At 42.5% G+C, this 15,794-nt stretch overlaps 1 protein-coding gene across 2 annotated transcripts in view; it reads right to left on the bottom strand.

The window, feature by feature from the left end:
- pdlim7 (PDZ and LIM domain 7) overlaps nucleotides 1-14,338 on the bottom strand; it is a 57,126-nt gene extending 42,788 nt beyond the window's left edge. For both annotated transcript variants that reach the window (XM_080416921.1, XM_080416922.1), the window contains exons 1-2: nucleotides 14,145-14,338; nucleotides 10,399-10,497 (exon numbers count right to left, since the gene is read on the bottom strand). In XM_080416921.1, the coding sequence (XP_080273047.1) occupies nucleotides 10,399-10,497; nucleotides 14,145-14,174 (129 nt within the window). In that variant the 5' untranslated portion in view covers nucleotides 14,175-14,338. The remainder of the gene's footprint in view (nucleotides 1-10,398; nucleotides 10,498-14,144) is intronic.
- Nucleotides 14,339-15,794: the final 1,456 nt, after the last annotated feature.

Genomic DNA, 15,794 nt, shown 5'->3' on the forward strand with positions numbered 1-15,794 from the left:
CTTTGTGTTTTGAACGCCATACTTGATCATACTACAGCGTAGGGATGGGTATTGGCAAGAACCTCCCGATACGAATCACGATACTTGGGTCACGATACGATTATATCACGATATATTGCGATACGATATATAATGCGATATATTGTGATACGATACATACTGTATTGCGATATATTGTGATATATTGCGATATGATACATATTGCGATACGATACATATTGCTATATATTGCGATACATGGAGCTCAAGGACATTAAATCATCAAACATTCAGTTTATATATACCCCTGACTGAGTAGCTGCAGATCACTGATAGGTTCTTTGAATGTTTTTTCATAAAGCCTGTATAAAAAAAAAGTAAAAACAAAAAAAAACCTTTTTATTTTTTTAAGTATGAGTATCGCGGCCTGAGTATCGCGATATAGTATCTGGAAATAAAATATTGCGATATATCGCCATATCAATAATATTGCCCATCCCTGCTACAGCATCACACAAAAGCATCAAAAGTAGCAGATCTACAAGCTTGAAATTTGAATCCTGGAAAGTAACAGTTTTGGACATATGAGGTTTCCACCCAACGGACATGAGAGGCAAATACACTACAGTATTGTACTTTTGACTCCACTACATTTCTAGGAAGGGACAAAAGCACATTATGAATTAACCACTTGAGCTCTATTTCAAATATAGTGAAACTAGCTGATCTACAAGCTGACAACGTGCCGCAAGGTTGTGAGCTTCTAGATCTGCTATTCTCACGTATTGAGATTTTTTGAAAATGTCTTGAAAGTCTGTTTTGGGGAAAATGTCTAAATCTTAATACAGCAATGCATCGATATCAAGAAAGTACTTTGTAATTTTGAATACCAAGTACTCCAGTACTTTAACTCGAGGTTGACTGAGCAACTTCCACTTGTAGTGGAGTCATATTTGACCAGGAGTATCTATACTCTGACTCAAGTACTGGGGTTGAGTACTTTGTCCGCCACTGGCTGCCAGCCAGCCACACAAGTGTTCAATGGGAAGAGGAGACGGATGTGCACGGCCCCACACACACACACACACACACGCACACACACAGCGCGCGCACACACACACACACACACACACACACACACACGCACACACGCAGAGAGAGGGCCACTCGAGTCAAGAGAGTGGCCCTGACAGGGAGAAAAAAGCATTCCAGGTCCCGGATGCCAGTGTGATTCCACTAATGATAAGGTGATATCAAGAGAAAAGGTAGAGGACATGGACTATGCATTTGTGTGTGTATTGCCCCCCCAAGTAGTGTGTGTGTGTATTACTATACTTGTGAGGACCATTTTCCTGCTTCTCACAAGAGAAATGGTTGTTTTGTTTTATGGTTAAGCTTAGGGGAGTTAGGCTAACAATTAGGAAAACATACAGTTTAGGATTAGGATTAGACATTTGGAGGTTGGGGTTAAGAGTTTTGCATGATTTATACATAGTTGCGCGCTAACAAACAAACAACGTAAAAATGGCTTCATAAAATTGCAGTTCTAGAATCTTGACGTCCTCACGAGTATAGAAAGTACAAACATGCGCGTGTGTGTGTGTGTGTGTGTGTGTGTGTGTGTGTGTGTGTGTGTGTGTGTGTGTGTGTGTGTGTGTGTGTGTGTGTGTGTGTTGATGGACATAGACACCTGTGCTCTTGGCTCGGGTTCAGTGGAGCAGCTGTTCACTCACTTGAGAAGGCAGCAGTAATGTTGCTGTGCTCAGACATTTGGGGGGGACGGGGGACAGAAACCCTACACCCCCTCCCACCCGACGCAGTTTGTCAATATGCCGAAGGACATCGGAAAACATGCGACGACCCGGGGACTTCGCGCACGCAGCGCGACACACGGCAGCGATGCCCCCCCCCCCCCCAAAAAAAACTATAAAAATGACTTTTTAATACGTGCCATCCGTCTTTGTTGCGAGCTAACAAACTAGCAACATCTGCATCGTACATCACTGTGAACCGTGAGCGGTTCAGAGTGAGTTATCGCTGCAGATCACTCCGTCGGACAACATCTGTGGACAGCTTTTATGGCGCGACATCATTTTATCTGATTGATGCTCGCCATAATTGAGGGGTTAGTCCAAAAATCTAGCGGTCTAATTTCCGGAGCAAGTGCAGTGCAGCACAGCAAAGCAGCAGGCTTCTCAAAGCCGTGGTAGAAGTCAGTACTCTGATTCTTGTTGTTGTTTTTTAAGCAATACCCAGTGTCAAAAATACTCTGTTACAAGTAAAAGGCCCGTGGGGCAGGCTATTTAAAATTTTACATGAGTAGAAGTACTAAAATATTTTTTCGAAAATAGCCGAGCTCAGATCTATTCTTGAACAGCCAACGTTTAACATAGGGCTTAAGTGTTTAATTGTACCGTATGTTTCGTATTAATAATCTTAAATCTGCAAAGCAACATGTAACTATGTGTCAAGTAATTGTAGTGGAGTAAAAAGTACGACATCTGCTACTGAGATGTAGTGCAGTTGAAGTATAAAGTATGAAATGGAAATACTCAAGTAAAGTAAAAGTACCTCAGAAGAATTGTACTTAAGTACAGTACTTGAGTAAATGTACTTAGTTACTTTCCACCACTGTCTCAGGGGGAAGAGAGAGAGAGAGAGAGAGAGAGAGATTTTTGTGTGCTATAGTATTTCAAAGCACTCGCCAACCTTTTCCAACTGCGGGGTTTCAAATTCACATCTTTCAAGTGCTTCCCTGGGTTGACCCTACAGGTAGGCCTGCTGTCAGGCTCCTGCTAGGCTAGGCTAGGCTGCATTTGTCCACCCATCTGACCACTTAACACGGCAGCCGTTAGGTGGTCAGGCGGGTGGGCCGCGTGCATTTTCAGTGCATGTTTAACCCGTTGAGACCGAGAAACGCATCTGTCTCAGTTTAAGATTTCTTTGGCTATTCAAAAAAATGCAGATATACAAGCTCATAGCGCGGCACCGAGTGACGCGCTATGATCTTGTAGATCTGCTTTTTTTTTATCGTGGACATTTGCGCACATTTTTTAATATATATTTTTAAGGCGAACATTTGTAACTCAAATCTTTGTTTCTGGAGGGTCCCTGGAACTAAATATTTTACAAATCTTAAAAAATATATACATATTCAAAGATTTGCACACATTTTCAAGGTTAAAACAAAAAAAGCAGATCTGCAAGCTCATATCTGTTAAAAGAAATTGCAGATCTACAAGCTTGTATATCTGCTATTTTTGAATAGCCAAAGAAATCTTAAAATGTACACAGATGCGTTTGGCTTGGATCAATGGAACTACTGTAGTAGTCTATACTATACTTTAATTCCCTGTTTTATCGGTATCACAGTGAAAACTCATTTTAAAAGGTTTTAAAGAAACCTTAATGTTAGTGTTTTGTCAATTATTTGCGGGGCCCCACTTAAAATATCCTCACCGCCAACCAGTGGTCCACAGCCCACAGGTTGGGAACCGCTGCTCTGCGTTCTAGACTCTTCTCCGTTATTGGTCTACTAGACCAATAAACTGGACCAATAACAAGAGAGTTTAGCAGCCTGTGCATGCACTGCACTCGCCCGTTTAACTCCCGTTAACGGGAGACTTTTTATTCTTTCCACGGCTATTTGGAGGCTGCTGAGAGACAAGCCTGACCTTACATCAGTCTCAACGGCACAGCTGATGCGAGGCCAGAAATATCCCTCAGAGAAATGGAAAGCCAAACCTGCAGCCGCGGGGTCCGACCGGCCGCTAATGGCCTCACTGAGAAGAACACCTAACAGTAGCACTAACTCACCTTAAAGACAGTGCTGCTACTGGAGCTGCCGGCCGGCGACAAACAGGAGGCAGTCACAGCTTTAAACAGCCATGGCACAAACTCCCTCTGTGGGCTTATCTATCAGGTGGTCTTGAATTATTAATTCAGCCCCCTGTAACAAGTCTACTTTTACTGTTGAGTTGAGTGTGCGCGAGTGTGTGTCTGTGTCTGTGTCTGTGTGTCTGTGTCTGTGTCTGTGTCTGTGTCTGTGTCTGTGTGTGTGTGTGTGTGTGTGTGTGTGTGTGCGTGCTTGTAACTATACTTGTGAAGGCCCAATATCCTCACAAGTACAGTGGAATTTGATAAACAAGACATTGTGAGGACAATTTGCCTGATTTATGCTCGTCATGCACAGCAAATGCAGCAAATAGCCGATCTACAAGCTCACAATGCGACACAGCGTTGTGAGCTCGTAGATTGGCTATTTACGGCTTCAGGGTTGGGGTTGAAAATGGCAAAATATAATTGCCGTCCCAAAATGTTTATGTCTCGCAAATATAGAAAATACAAAATGTGTGTGTGTGTGTGTGTGTGTGTGTGTGTGTGTGTGTGTGTGTGTGTGTGTGTGTGTGTGTGTGTGTGTGTGTGTGTGTGTGTGTGTGTGTGTGAGCAATCAACAGACAGTCTAGTTAAAAGGCCAGCCGCACCCACAGCAAGGATTTCAGGCCCCATCCAGCTGTGGCACTAGAGAGACATTCATAAAGCTCACCACCACTATGCTTATTAACGTGACTTCATGTGTAATTTCCTCTGCGCGCAACGTTTGAGTCCAGCAGAGCGGCATGTGTTTGTTGATATGAAGCAGATGGCTCCCAAGGGCTCGGAGCAACGCTATCGCCATGTTTATACGACCACAACGCCAGCAGATCTGCTAGAGAGACAGACAGATAGATAGACACACTTATCCGCCGGGGGAGGAGGGTTTATACTCCAAGCTGGACTTGATAGAGAGGGTCGCAACTCCACTGATTTCACTGGGAAAGTATTCCTCTGACACTGGAGGAAGCCATCATCTGGCAGAGGAAATAAAGTGCTGGTGGACATATTGGATGTCGAAGCACGTCATCAATGTTGGGCTGGAAACCTTGTATCTCCATATTTCACCTTTTTGTTTTTCATAAATTAACCCATTAAGACCTGAGGCCGATTAAAAAAATGTTTTCTAAATCCTAACGCTTTAAAAATCATATATATATATATTCAAAGATTTGCACACATTTTCACGATTTTACAAAAATAGCAGATCTACAAGCTTGTATATCTGCTATTTTTGAATAGCCTAAAGAAATCTAAAAGTGACACAGATGCGTTCCCGGTCTTAATGGGTTAATGCCCCATTTGTTACTCATGTGCAAGTGTCATGCAAAAGCAGCAAAATAGCTTAGTTGCAAAGTTTTCGCCTACAATGACATGCCCAAAACTGCAAACAATGAAAAGTATTAACAAGAGCTTGTGACTTAACAACTACAGCGGATCCATTGGAACACAGGTTCTTCTCCCCCCCCCCCCATTTACTGACAAGTGAATGTTTTTCTTTGGACATACAAGGTTTACCGCCTGACGGCGACGACATCAGACAATGGGCCGGTCTGTTGGCACTCGAGATGGATATGAGAAGAATCCCTGGAATGCAGAGAAAGCTGCGCTCTCCCGGCCCGCAGAGCAGAGCGTAGCAGAGCAGAGCGGGGAGGAGGAAGGAAATAGTGTTCACAGAAGAAGAACACAAGGGCCAATGTCCTCGCCCGCTCATGCACCCGGTAGAACAAGACACCAGAAGAGCCAGACGGAAGCTATGGCCGAGGGACATCCATCAAATACATAGTTAGCACTCGCAGCTAGAGCCAGAGTGTGTGCGGTTTGGTTTATATATTTTTCTTTATTATTAAAACAATCCAGAATCCACACACTTTTCCTAAACCAATAACAGAAGAACAGAAAATCCCCGATCTGCAAGATAAATGCTCAGATATATCATTTATTAAAGCGCTCTAAAAACTGGACCTGGGCGCTGACCAAAACCCACAAATAAACCAAACAACTGTAATCCTCCCTTTTAAATCATCCCATCTCCAACGTTACCTCATCCCAACAAATCAAACGCTAAAGACGCATGGAGCATACGGGCGTTGTTGTCGCTTTGCCGCTCAGCGTTCAAACAGAGCCTTTTGTCCCGTCAGTCCTCGTCGGGGTTCTTTATTGCGTAATCCCTTTAAAGTGAGTGTCTGAGGGGGAGATGCTTATCTGACGGCTTTACGTCAGTAAAAGACCACCCATGAAATGGATGTGCTGTAAGGCCCCCCCCCCCCCGCCCCCCCCCCTCCGCCGCCTGTCCCGAGCCTGCCGCCGGCACAGCCGTCTTACTACCTAGTGAGGGGCACAACAGTATATCTTTGAGCTTTAACATCCCCTGGATGGCTCGTTTCAATCCGGCAGTATGCCTGTGTGATTCACTCGCCGCCGGTTCGTTTATGACAGGTGAGAGCAGAGCCGACAGCAGGAGAGAGGCAGAGGGAGACCCTTTGTTAGTCCCACGGGGGGGGGGGGAATTCAGTGTCAACTTCACCAAGCTGATGGCTGCTCAGATGGCTAATTATGAGTTATTAGTCAAGTGTCTTGCTCAGGAGACTTCGAGACATAGACAGGGTGGTGAACCGGTGACCTTCTGATTACCAGTCAGACCTGCCGCTCTACCCACTCAGCTACGGCCGCCCCGGTGCAGACAGCACAGGGAATGGTAGAGCAGACAGCACGGGAATAAAAGAGCGGTGAGAAAAACTTCCAAGCAACAACGTGAGTCACAGGTTTACGGCTCCCATGCCCCGAAGCGAGAGAGAGGCTACTGATCCGGAAAACACTAAGGTATATATTAGCCACAAATCACTCGTTTGCCGTCTGCTTATGACATCATTGACCCCCGTATACACACCCTCTCCCCCAGGCTACCAGACTGTCCTGAAAGCTAGATGACGGCATGTGAGACAAAGAGGGAACCGGAAGGGCTTTCACACAGTTCAAGAAAACACGCGAGTCATGTTTCTATGACAGGAAGGAAAGTAATCAAGACGTGTAAATGTACCTCGATCGTGAGCAAACTGGCGGTCTGCACTAGCTGATGATTAAGGCGGGATATATCACTGGCACACAAAAAAATTTTGTAGGGTTGCCGTCCTAGACTAAAAGTTTCTTAGTTGAATCATTATTTTCTTAGTCAAATCATAGTCATAGGAATTTGTAGACCAATTTGATTAGTTGATTTAATCCAGTGGTTCCCAGAGTGGAGTCTGCGATAAGAATCTGAAAAGTTTTGCCTTTTTTGCTCATTTAATTAGCAACAAATAGGGGGGAAATTGCATTGATCGGCTATTGATCGGGCTGGTGATTTGATTCAAAGCCACTACTGCTGTCGCCTTCTGACATTCAAACTCCTGAGCCTTGTCCCCCATCCACACGGACATTCCTGTAACTCAACACCCCCCCCCCCCACTCCCAAAAGAAAAAAGCTGGTTTGTGTTTGGCCTTCCTCATCATATTAATACGTTTCTGCATCCGTTCGGCCTCGTTTTGGTAGAAGGAAAAGTGTTTGTTGACATGCGTCCAACGGGAACATTCTGTTTTGTTCTATCTGATGCCTGCCAGTGAAACGGGCAGGTAAGGTACGTGTGCTGGCAGGTGAGAAATGATTGTTGCGCTCAATGCAGGTTTAACACACACACACGTTTTTTTGTAAATCAATGGCCTACTTCGTCATACAACAGTATGTATCACACAAAAGTGAAAAAAATTATCGATCTGCAAGCTCACATTAACACATTGACCGCCGGGCCCGTAGTTCTACGGGCCGTTAAATCCAACGGTTAAGCGCCGATCCCGTAGCCTACGGGCTGTGGTGCTTTTTCCTTTTTTTCGATTTTTTTTTTTTTTTTTCAATTTTCTAGGGGGACCATTCTCAGTGTAACACCACCCGAAGTCGACCGGAAGTGCGCTCCCGTTTTTTGTTTCCCGTCGGCCTCCATTCTAAGTCGTACACAAAAAGCCCTGTAAACCTATGTAGTTTTTCATCCTCGCATTTCCCATGTTAACATAAACGGTCAGAACTCAAACATGGCGGCTCCGTTTGACACGCGGTCTCGACGAGTAGACACAAGGACATGTGCACGTTGTTTACAAACAGTGGATCGGGCAATCTAAAGGATTTTAACAGGGCCTATGGCGACCTGAAAAAAACAAAAAACAACAATAAAACCTTGGCACTGGTGAGTACATTATGAGATTAGCCCTTGGCGGTGGATGTGTTAACGCCGGCGTCGCATCGAGGCGCACAGTTTATTTTTTGCATTTCCTGAAAAGTAACAGTTTATGACAGACAAGATTTCCACCCGACAGCAACTAATAAATACATACATATATATATATATATATATATATATATATATATATATATATATATATATATATATATATATATATACACACACACACACACACACACACACACACACACACTATGTAAATCAGCATAATGTTTAAAGGTCGCCTCAGCCTCTAAGGTAACAATATAACACTGTCAGTGGAAAATGACTGCATGATAGAAAGTCTGGTCTGCCAGCAACATGTGTATGATTGTGTGTGTGTGTGTGTGTGTATGAGTGTGTGTGTGTGTGTGTGTGTGTGTGTGTGTGTGTGTGTGTGTGTGTGTGTGTGTGTGTGTGTGTGTGTGTGTGTGTGTGTGTGTGTGTGTGTGTGTGTGTCTGTGTCAAGGCAAAGAAACACTGCACATATAAGGCCTGGAAATGGCTTGTTGCCCTCTCATCCTCTTTAACATCAACGGCAGTTTATACGAGAATCAGAGAGAATCCATTTAAAGCAAAGATTCAGTGACCTAAAACGGACAAACAGCAGTGTGTTCCAGAGGACGGATAAACAAACCGCTACCCATCATCATCACATCCTTACAGGGAGGGGAAGCATCACCTAATACCAACGGACCCTCGGCAACAAAACAAAACACGCCAGACCACTGCTGACATGCCTCGGAAGAATGTTGAGAGCGAACGCCAAATTTGAAAAACTAACAGAAACCCGATTCACCGTGGAGGTCTATCAACCCCCCCCCTACCATCTAAACCAGTGGTTCTCAACATGGGGTGCGGGGGAACCCCAGTAGTCCTTACAGGGGTTCCAGGGGGTCCCCAGCAGTGTTGCCAGATTCTGTGAGAGAAACAAGCAACCAGGTCTAGGAAAACCAGCCCAAAAGAAGCGACTATGGGCCACGTTAGCACTTTAACATATACATCAGCTATTTGAAAATAGCAGATCTACAAGCTCACAACGCGTCGCGACGCGACGAGTTGTGAGCTTGTAGATCGGCTATTTTCAAATAAAATCTTGCGGGGAAATTATAATAAGCAGATCTGGCAACCCTGGTCCCCAGCTGAAGTTATATTAGCGCTGAGGATTTTACATTGCAGATTGGGGTCCCAGAGATAAAAATAAAAAAATGCTATGTGCTCTAATGCATATAACATAATTGAGGGACCTTGAAATCAAAAAGGTTGAGGATCACTGGACCAAACGTGACAAAAGAGGATAGAATCCAGATCAGGTTGGGTCATCGTTGCTGTGTGGCTGTGCTTGTGTTGCGCACGCAAATAGACGCTTTAAAAATAGATTGAAGCCCTTTACATAGAAACATAAGGCAGAGTTAAGGTGCTCTGATGGGGTGACGGCGGGGTTGAAGAGTGTAACTGTTTGCCACATTCTTTAGGGAGGGAGGGAGGGAGGGACCCTCCTAAAAAGAAAACACTAGACGGGGTCTAATAGCGGCGTGGCTTCCTTGCGTCATGAGTGACGTCATACGGATCGCGTCAGCACTCGCCCAAATGTGGAGTTGGGGTCATAAATACTGGCCTCAGACTTTACCATCCCTGGAGGGATGGTATAGATCCCTGGAGGGATGGTAAAGTCTGAGATAATACACATAAATAAATACAAAACAGTTGTCGTTGGCGGATTTCAAAGATATTTGGGAACTAAGTTCCTGCCTCTGCTGGCAGTGCACAAGGGATTTGGCGCTGATCGGCCTTGTGGTTTGAGAGATGCACACAAATATGTGGGGGCATACCTATATACCTACTGTACACACACACACACACACACACACACACACACACACACACACACACACACACACACACACACACACACACACACACACACACACACACACACACACACACACACACACACACACACACACACACACACACACACACACACACACGAGACATACGGGCAATGACGCTTCTAGACCAATGGCTCCCAAACTTTTTCATGTCAAGAACCCCCAAATTAATACTGCATTGTGCCAGGGACCCCCACACAAGATGTGTTAAACTGAAATAGATTTCGATGCTATATTAACTCATTTTAAAGACCCCCTGTAACCCCGTCAAGGACCCCTTGAGGGGGACCCCACTTTGAGAACCAGTGTTCTATCTAGACGTCTCGCTCCTTAAGCATCATGTCGTCATTAACATCACAGATACAAAAGGAGCACATAATAAAGTAGGAAGGTGTCGTTACCCTTGACACGGTGAGGGGCATGCTGAAGTCCTTGCCTCCCTGCAGCCTGAAGCCCCAGGGCGCTGGGCCTTCCAGGGTTATGCTGTATACGTTCATGGCCTTGGGAAAGAGAAGAGAAAAACAAGAAAAAAGACACCAATGCTAATTAGCAGGATCACTCAGAAAACATTGTGTTCTAGAACATTATTTCACCCTGCTTCAATGTCAACTAGCGGCTGGGATTCGGTTCGAACTATTGAACTGGGTAGAAAATGGAAGACACTGAAGAGGATATCACAGAATAAGGTTTAACCTACTAACCTGTGAGTGCAACCTACGTACTTATGGAGTTCAATAACACTGCTCTCTGGCACAAATTTGCACTCGGACGTGTTAAGAGTACATATTATAACAATACTCTTAACAGCCCATGCACTGCAACTGGAATTTCAGCAGACTATTAGATTCAGGGTTCAGTTAATCAAAGAAAATGAAACTTAATGTTCCTCGTCAATCATCATGAACTTTGGTAGCCTGCAGTACATACGTTTGGCAGAATGCAGATACAGCAAGGGCACAAGAAAGATATGTGCCTCAATGGTTAACGTTATTTGAATAGTACATTTGCATTTATGGCTTTTTAAAGCCATAAAAATCCTCATGTAATTCTAAGAACCAAGGGCAACTTGAGCCACCAAGTGACTGGCACCAAGTGACTTACGGGCATAGAGCTGGCTGACGTGACCTACATACCTGCACCCTCACTCCACTCTTTATGTGTCCCCCCTCCCCACTACAAGATAGCAGCACTCATCATCATGACATACAGCCCCTTGCTGCCATCCAAGCCTACCTTGTCCTGTGGCGTTCGCTTGGCAACCCTAACCTGATGAGAGAGGAGGCTACAGCCAAAAGGTGGTGAGCTCTCTCTCTCTCTCGGTCTTTCTCTCTCTCCCTCTCTCTCTCTCTCCCCCTTCCTCCCTCCCTCCTTCTTGTGACAGAGGCAAGTCCTTGCTTCTCCACGATCCTCAGAGGCTATATAAGGAATGTAAAACTACACCAAACTATTTCAGCCCAACACCCACATGAGTCACGGAGAGAGAGAAGGGGGGCTGGAGAGGGAGAACATCAACCACCCAATATTCTGGCACAGTTTTTTGCACATAAAACCTATGGACAGTTAAAAGTATAGACTACTTCTGAAGCAAAGAGAGAAGGCCGGGCCTGCCGACGTATGTGAAGCGAAGCCTGTGAGATCCTGCATTCCTTCCAGAGAGCATGAAGTCCGTTTCAGTAGAGTACAAAAAAACAAACCAGCAATTAGGTTATGACATCAAGCTCTTAAAGCGACAGGGGGACCTTATTTGCAGTAAAAAAAAAAACGGATGCTTTCAAGTCAGTTCAAAAAAGTTTTAAAATGTTGTTAGGTTTATTTGCTCTGGGTTGTAAACTACAGCAAATGAGAGGTGCAAATGCAGGTTTATAGACCTGCACAGGATGTCACGGCACCCCAGGGCCCAGGCAGTCGAGTCCCCCTGCAAAAGCCATGCAGTTGCTATAATAAGATGTTAGGATTCCTTGAGGGCGGCTGATCTAAGTTTAAATGTGAGTCTGTAATTATAAACAACACTTTTGTAAACGTCAATTTAAAAACACTTCCCACAAAACAAGCCACATTTTAGGGCTACCCTTTTAAGTCTTTACAACGTTACAATAGGAAAGGGGGAAAAGAAGAAGGAAAAAAAAGATTTGTCAACAACGTGTGAACACTTATCAACAGTCAATGTGATTAAGCTGCAACTTAATATCTGTGATTAAGCCGCAACTTAATATCTGTGATTAAGCTGCAACTTAATAGCTGTGATTTTGTGGTATCAATATTGAGGCATCAAAAAGCTTCAAGTTAGCAAACCAACTTTAAACTGTTAGCTTCTTAGAAGAATGGGGCTTCAAGTTGTCAGAACATGTCACTACAGCCTGCCTATTGCCTAAGCAGCATACTTAATTTATTAGGAACATCCAGAGAGTGTAAACGTTACATACATAATTAAAATGTTCTCTCTTATCTGACAATAATGGTTTTTAACAACAACAAAAAGATACTGAACACATTAAGAGATCAGTGGTTCTCAAATGTTTTTAAATGGCAAGGAACCCCACCGACCCTTACAGACCTGTAAGGGTCCATTTGGAACCCCCTCAAAAGAACCCCCGAGGGTCCCTGCCTGGACCCCCACTTTGAGAACCACTGTAACAGAGAAACCAACAGGGCCACAACAGGCAATACAAATAATAAAAAATACCAAACTATCATATGATACCTGAGCCAATAACACACCATCACCAGGTGAAGATCGAGGAGAGGTTCAATTGTTATTTACATAACACTGGTGTAAAGTAACTAAGTACATTTACTCAAGTACTGTACTTAAGTACAATTTGAGGTATTTTTACTTTACTGGGGTATTTCCAATATTCTATACTTTTACATCGACTCCACCACATCTCAGAGGCAAATATTATACTTTTACTCCACTACAATTATTTGACAACTTTAGTTACTAGTTACTTTGCCGATATAAATTATTACTTTATAAAACTCAAGCCCCATTTTATACGTAGGCTATTTGAAAATAGCCGATCTACAAGCTCACAACTGAGTTTGTAGATCTGCTAATTTCAAACATTTTAGTACTTTTACTTTTGGTACTTAAAGTATATTTTGATGCCAATTCTTTTGTACTCAAGTAACATTTTGAACACAGGCCTTTTACATGTAACAGTAAAGTATTTTTTAAATTGTGGTATTACTACATTTACTTAAGTCAAATACAGTATCTGAGTACTTCTTCCACCACTGGGTGAAACACTGAGCTTCATTCATCCGTTTAAAACTCGAGGCAGCAACACACACATCATGATGAAGCCACCAGGTGTATTTCTGTTTAAATGACGTCTCTGCGGCCAAAATAGAAATATGTGTGTGTGGGCTCTTTTTCTGCAGTCATTTATATCACTGTCTGTCACAATGCAGAGCAGCTGAAACTCTGAGAAACAAGACACACAACTCACCTTGTATAGTCTAATAATAATACATTTTAAAAAACAGGACCACACTGTAGTGTGGACATTGTGTATTTATAAGTGTATACATAATTTGTTTCTCTTTTATTTTTTCTCAACTCCTTCTGTCTTGTTTTTTGTTTTTGTATTTCATGGAAATGTACTATATTATATGGAGAATCAGTTATTTAAAGATTTTATTTTAATATAGGCTGCTGCCATTTGTGTGTATGGGGGGGGGGATATCTGTATGAATATTTTTGTCAATTGAGAAATCAATTAACTATTTAAAAAACAAATACAGGACCACACTGGAAATAACTGTTTTATTATTATACTTTATGGGTGATCCTAGGTACGATCTTTATATTCTATTTTACCAATACATTTTTTTGGCCGAAATAAAAATCAATCAATACACCAAGGTTTGTTGTATAGTGCAACATACTCGAAAATCTTCCAGCACCTTGGACTCACACAGGCCCATGAATACATATACACTGTGCAACAGAAAATGTAATAAAATAAAACAAAATAAAAACTCATCTAAAGTTCTGCCGAAGACTTTCAACGCGTTAGCAAGTGCACTTCATTACCTTATTTCAGATCAGAGTTTCTCTAAAGTTTCAATTAAAAGTTGTCTCTCAAAGTAAAGTTTTTACTCCTTCTTTAAGAAACAGAATGAATGATCATTCCTTCCTTACCTCTTGTCCCTCCTTCTGTTCACCAGACATCCTGAGATCAAAGTCTAAAAAGAGCTTTTCTAGTCCCGAATCCTTTTATTTAATTATAAGAATAATCAATCAAATTATCAATAAATTAGGCTCGATCAGATCCAAACCCTGGGACTTCCTCAGACGTCAAAAAAGAACAGCGGATCCCAGAAAGCAGCCTGAGATCTATTCCCTCTCTGAGGATTTGTATTTTCTTAGTACCACGGTGTCGCTCCAAAAAGAACAGATCTACAAGCTGACAACGCGTCGCTTCGAGAGGCGGTGTCAGCTTGTAGATCTGTTCTTTTTGGAGGAACCGGCGATACTCTCGCGAGGCTGGAGAGTTAAGCCACTCCCTAGGAATTCCTTGAAGAAAAAAAAAAGGATACATCCTATAGTCCGGAGGATCGGGCCGTGATTGGCCCAGTGGTTTTGCGTTTTGTAGCTGTGATTGGCTAATTGCTTTGTCAGATAACCCTTGTATTGTTGTTGTTGTTTTTTAATGTTATGTTTCTATTCATTTACATTAGTGTTTAGATGTAATCAGAACGTAATCAAATGTAATGAATTGAGTTTAACCGTCCCTCCGGCCAATGGGACCTTCCCAATGGCTCAGGCAGGCTATGGGCTCAGCTGAGCTGCTCATTTCATTAAAGGCTCATTTCACCCTTTTGTTTGCTCTCTCTTGGTTTTTCTCAGTGGTGGAAAGTATTAGTACATTTACTCAAGTACTGTACTTAAGTACAATTTTGAGGTACTTTTACTTTACTGGAGTATTTCCAATTGTCAATACTTTTACTTCTACTCCACAACACCTCAGAGGCAAATATTGTACATTTACTCCACCACAATTATTTGAAACTTTCACTAGTTACTCTGTAGATTTTGATTATTATGACAAAACATAGGCTACATTAACCTTCAGCCCTATATACATTTGGGCCATTTGAAAATAGCCAATCTACAAGCTCACACTGCGTCGCATGGCGAAGCATTGTGAGCTTGCAGATCTGCTATTTTCAAAAGATTTTGAAAAGGCACATTCTGCACAATGAGTACTTTCTACTTTTAGTACTTTAAGTACATCTCTGGACTTTTACTTAAACAGGTTATTTCTACATTACAGTATTGATACTTTTACTTAAGTAAAAAATGTGAGTACTTTTTCCACCACAGTTTTTTCTCACTATCTCCCATTGCAACTAAATTACGTGATTATTATAGCAACATTTGAAGAAATATTATTCTTTAACAACATAACATAACATAACATAACATAACATAACATAACATAACAAGTGCAAATAAAAGGAAGTAAAAACAACACAGTCAGCACAGCCTGGAGTTGTATTTGATATATTATATGACTTGTGGTACAAAGATGAATTCAGTAATTGATTGACAGAACGTTTCCCGAATTGATTGTATGGGGGGGGGGGGGGGTCCCAGATGATAGTGAAGTGACAATTTAAGACTTTTAAGACCTTTTTAATTTAATACCCACAAAGAAAATACCATTTACTGCTTCAAAAGTAATCAACAAACTATACAATAAAAACTGGTCAAACATTGGCCAAAGCTTTTAGATCTGCTATTTTCACAATATTTATCTGTGAAACCAAGTCAAACTAAATGTAATGC

Source organism: Gymnoscopelus braueri (genome assembly GCF_963280865.1).
Source record: "Gymnoscopelus braueri genome assembly, chromosome: 20".
Classification (NCBI taxonomy): domain Eukaryota; kingdom Metazoa; phylum Chordata; class Actinopteri; order Myctophiformes; family Myctophidae; genus Gymnoscopelus; species Gymnoscopelus braueri.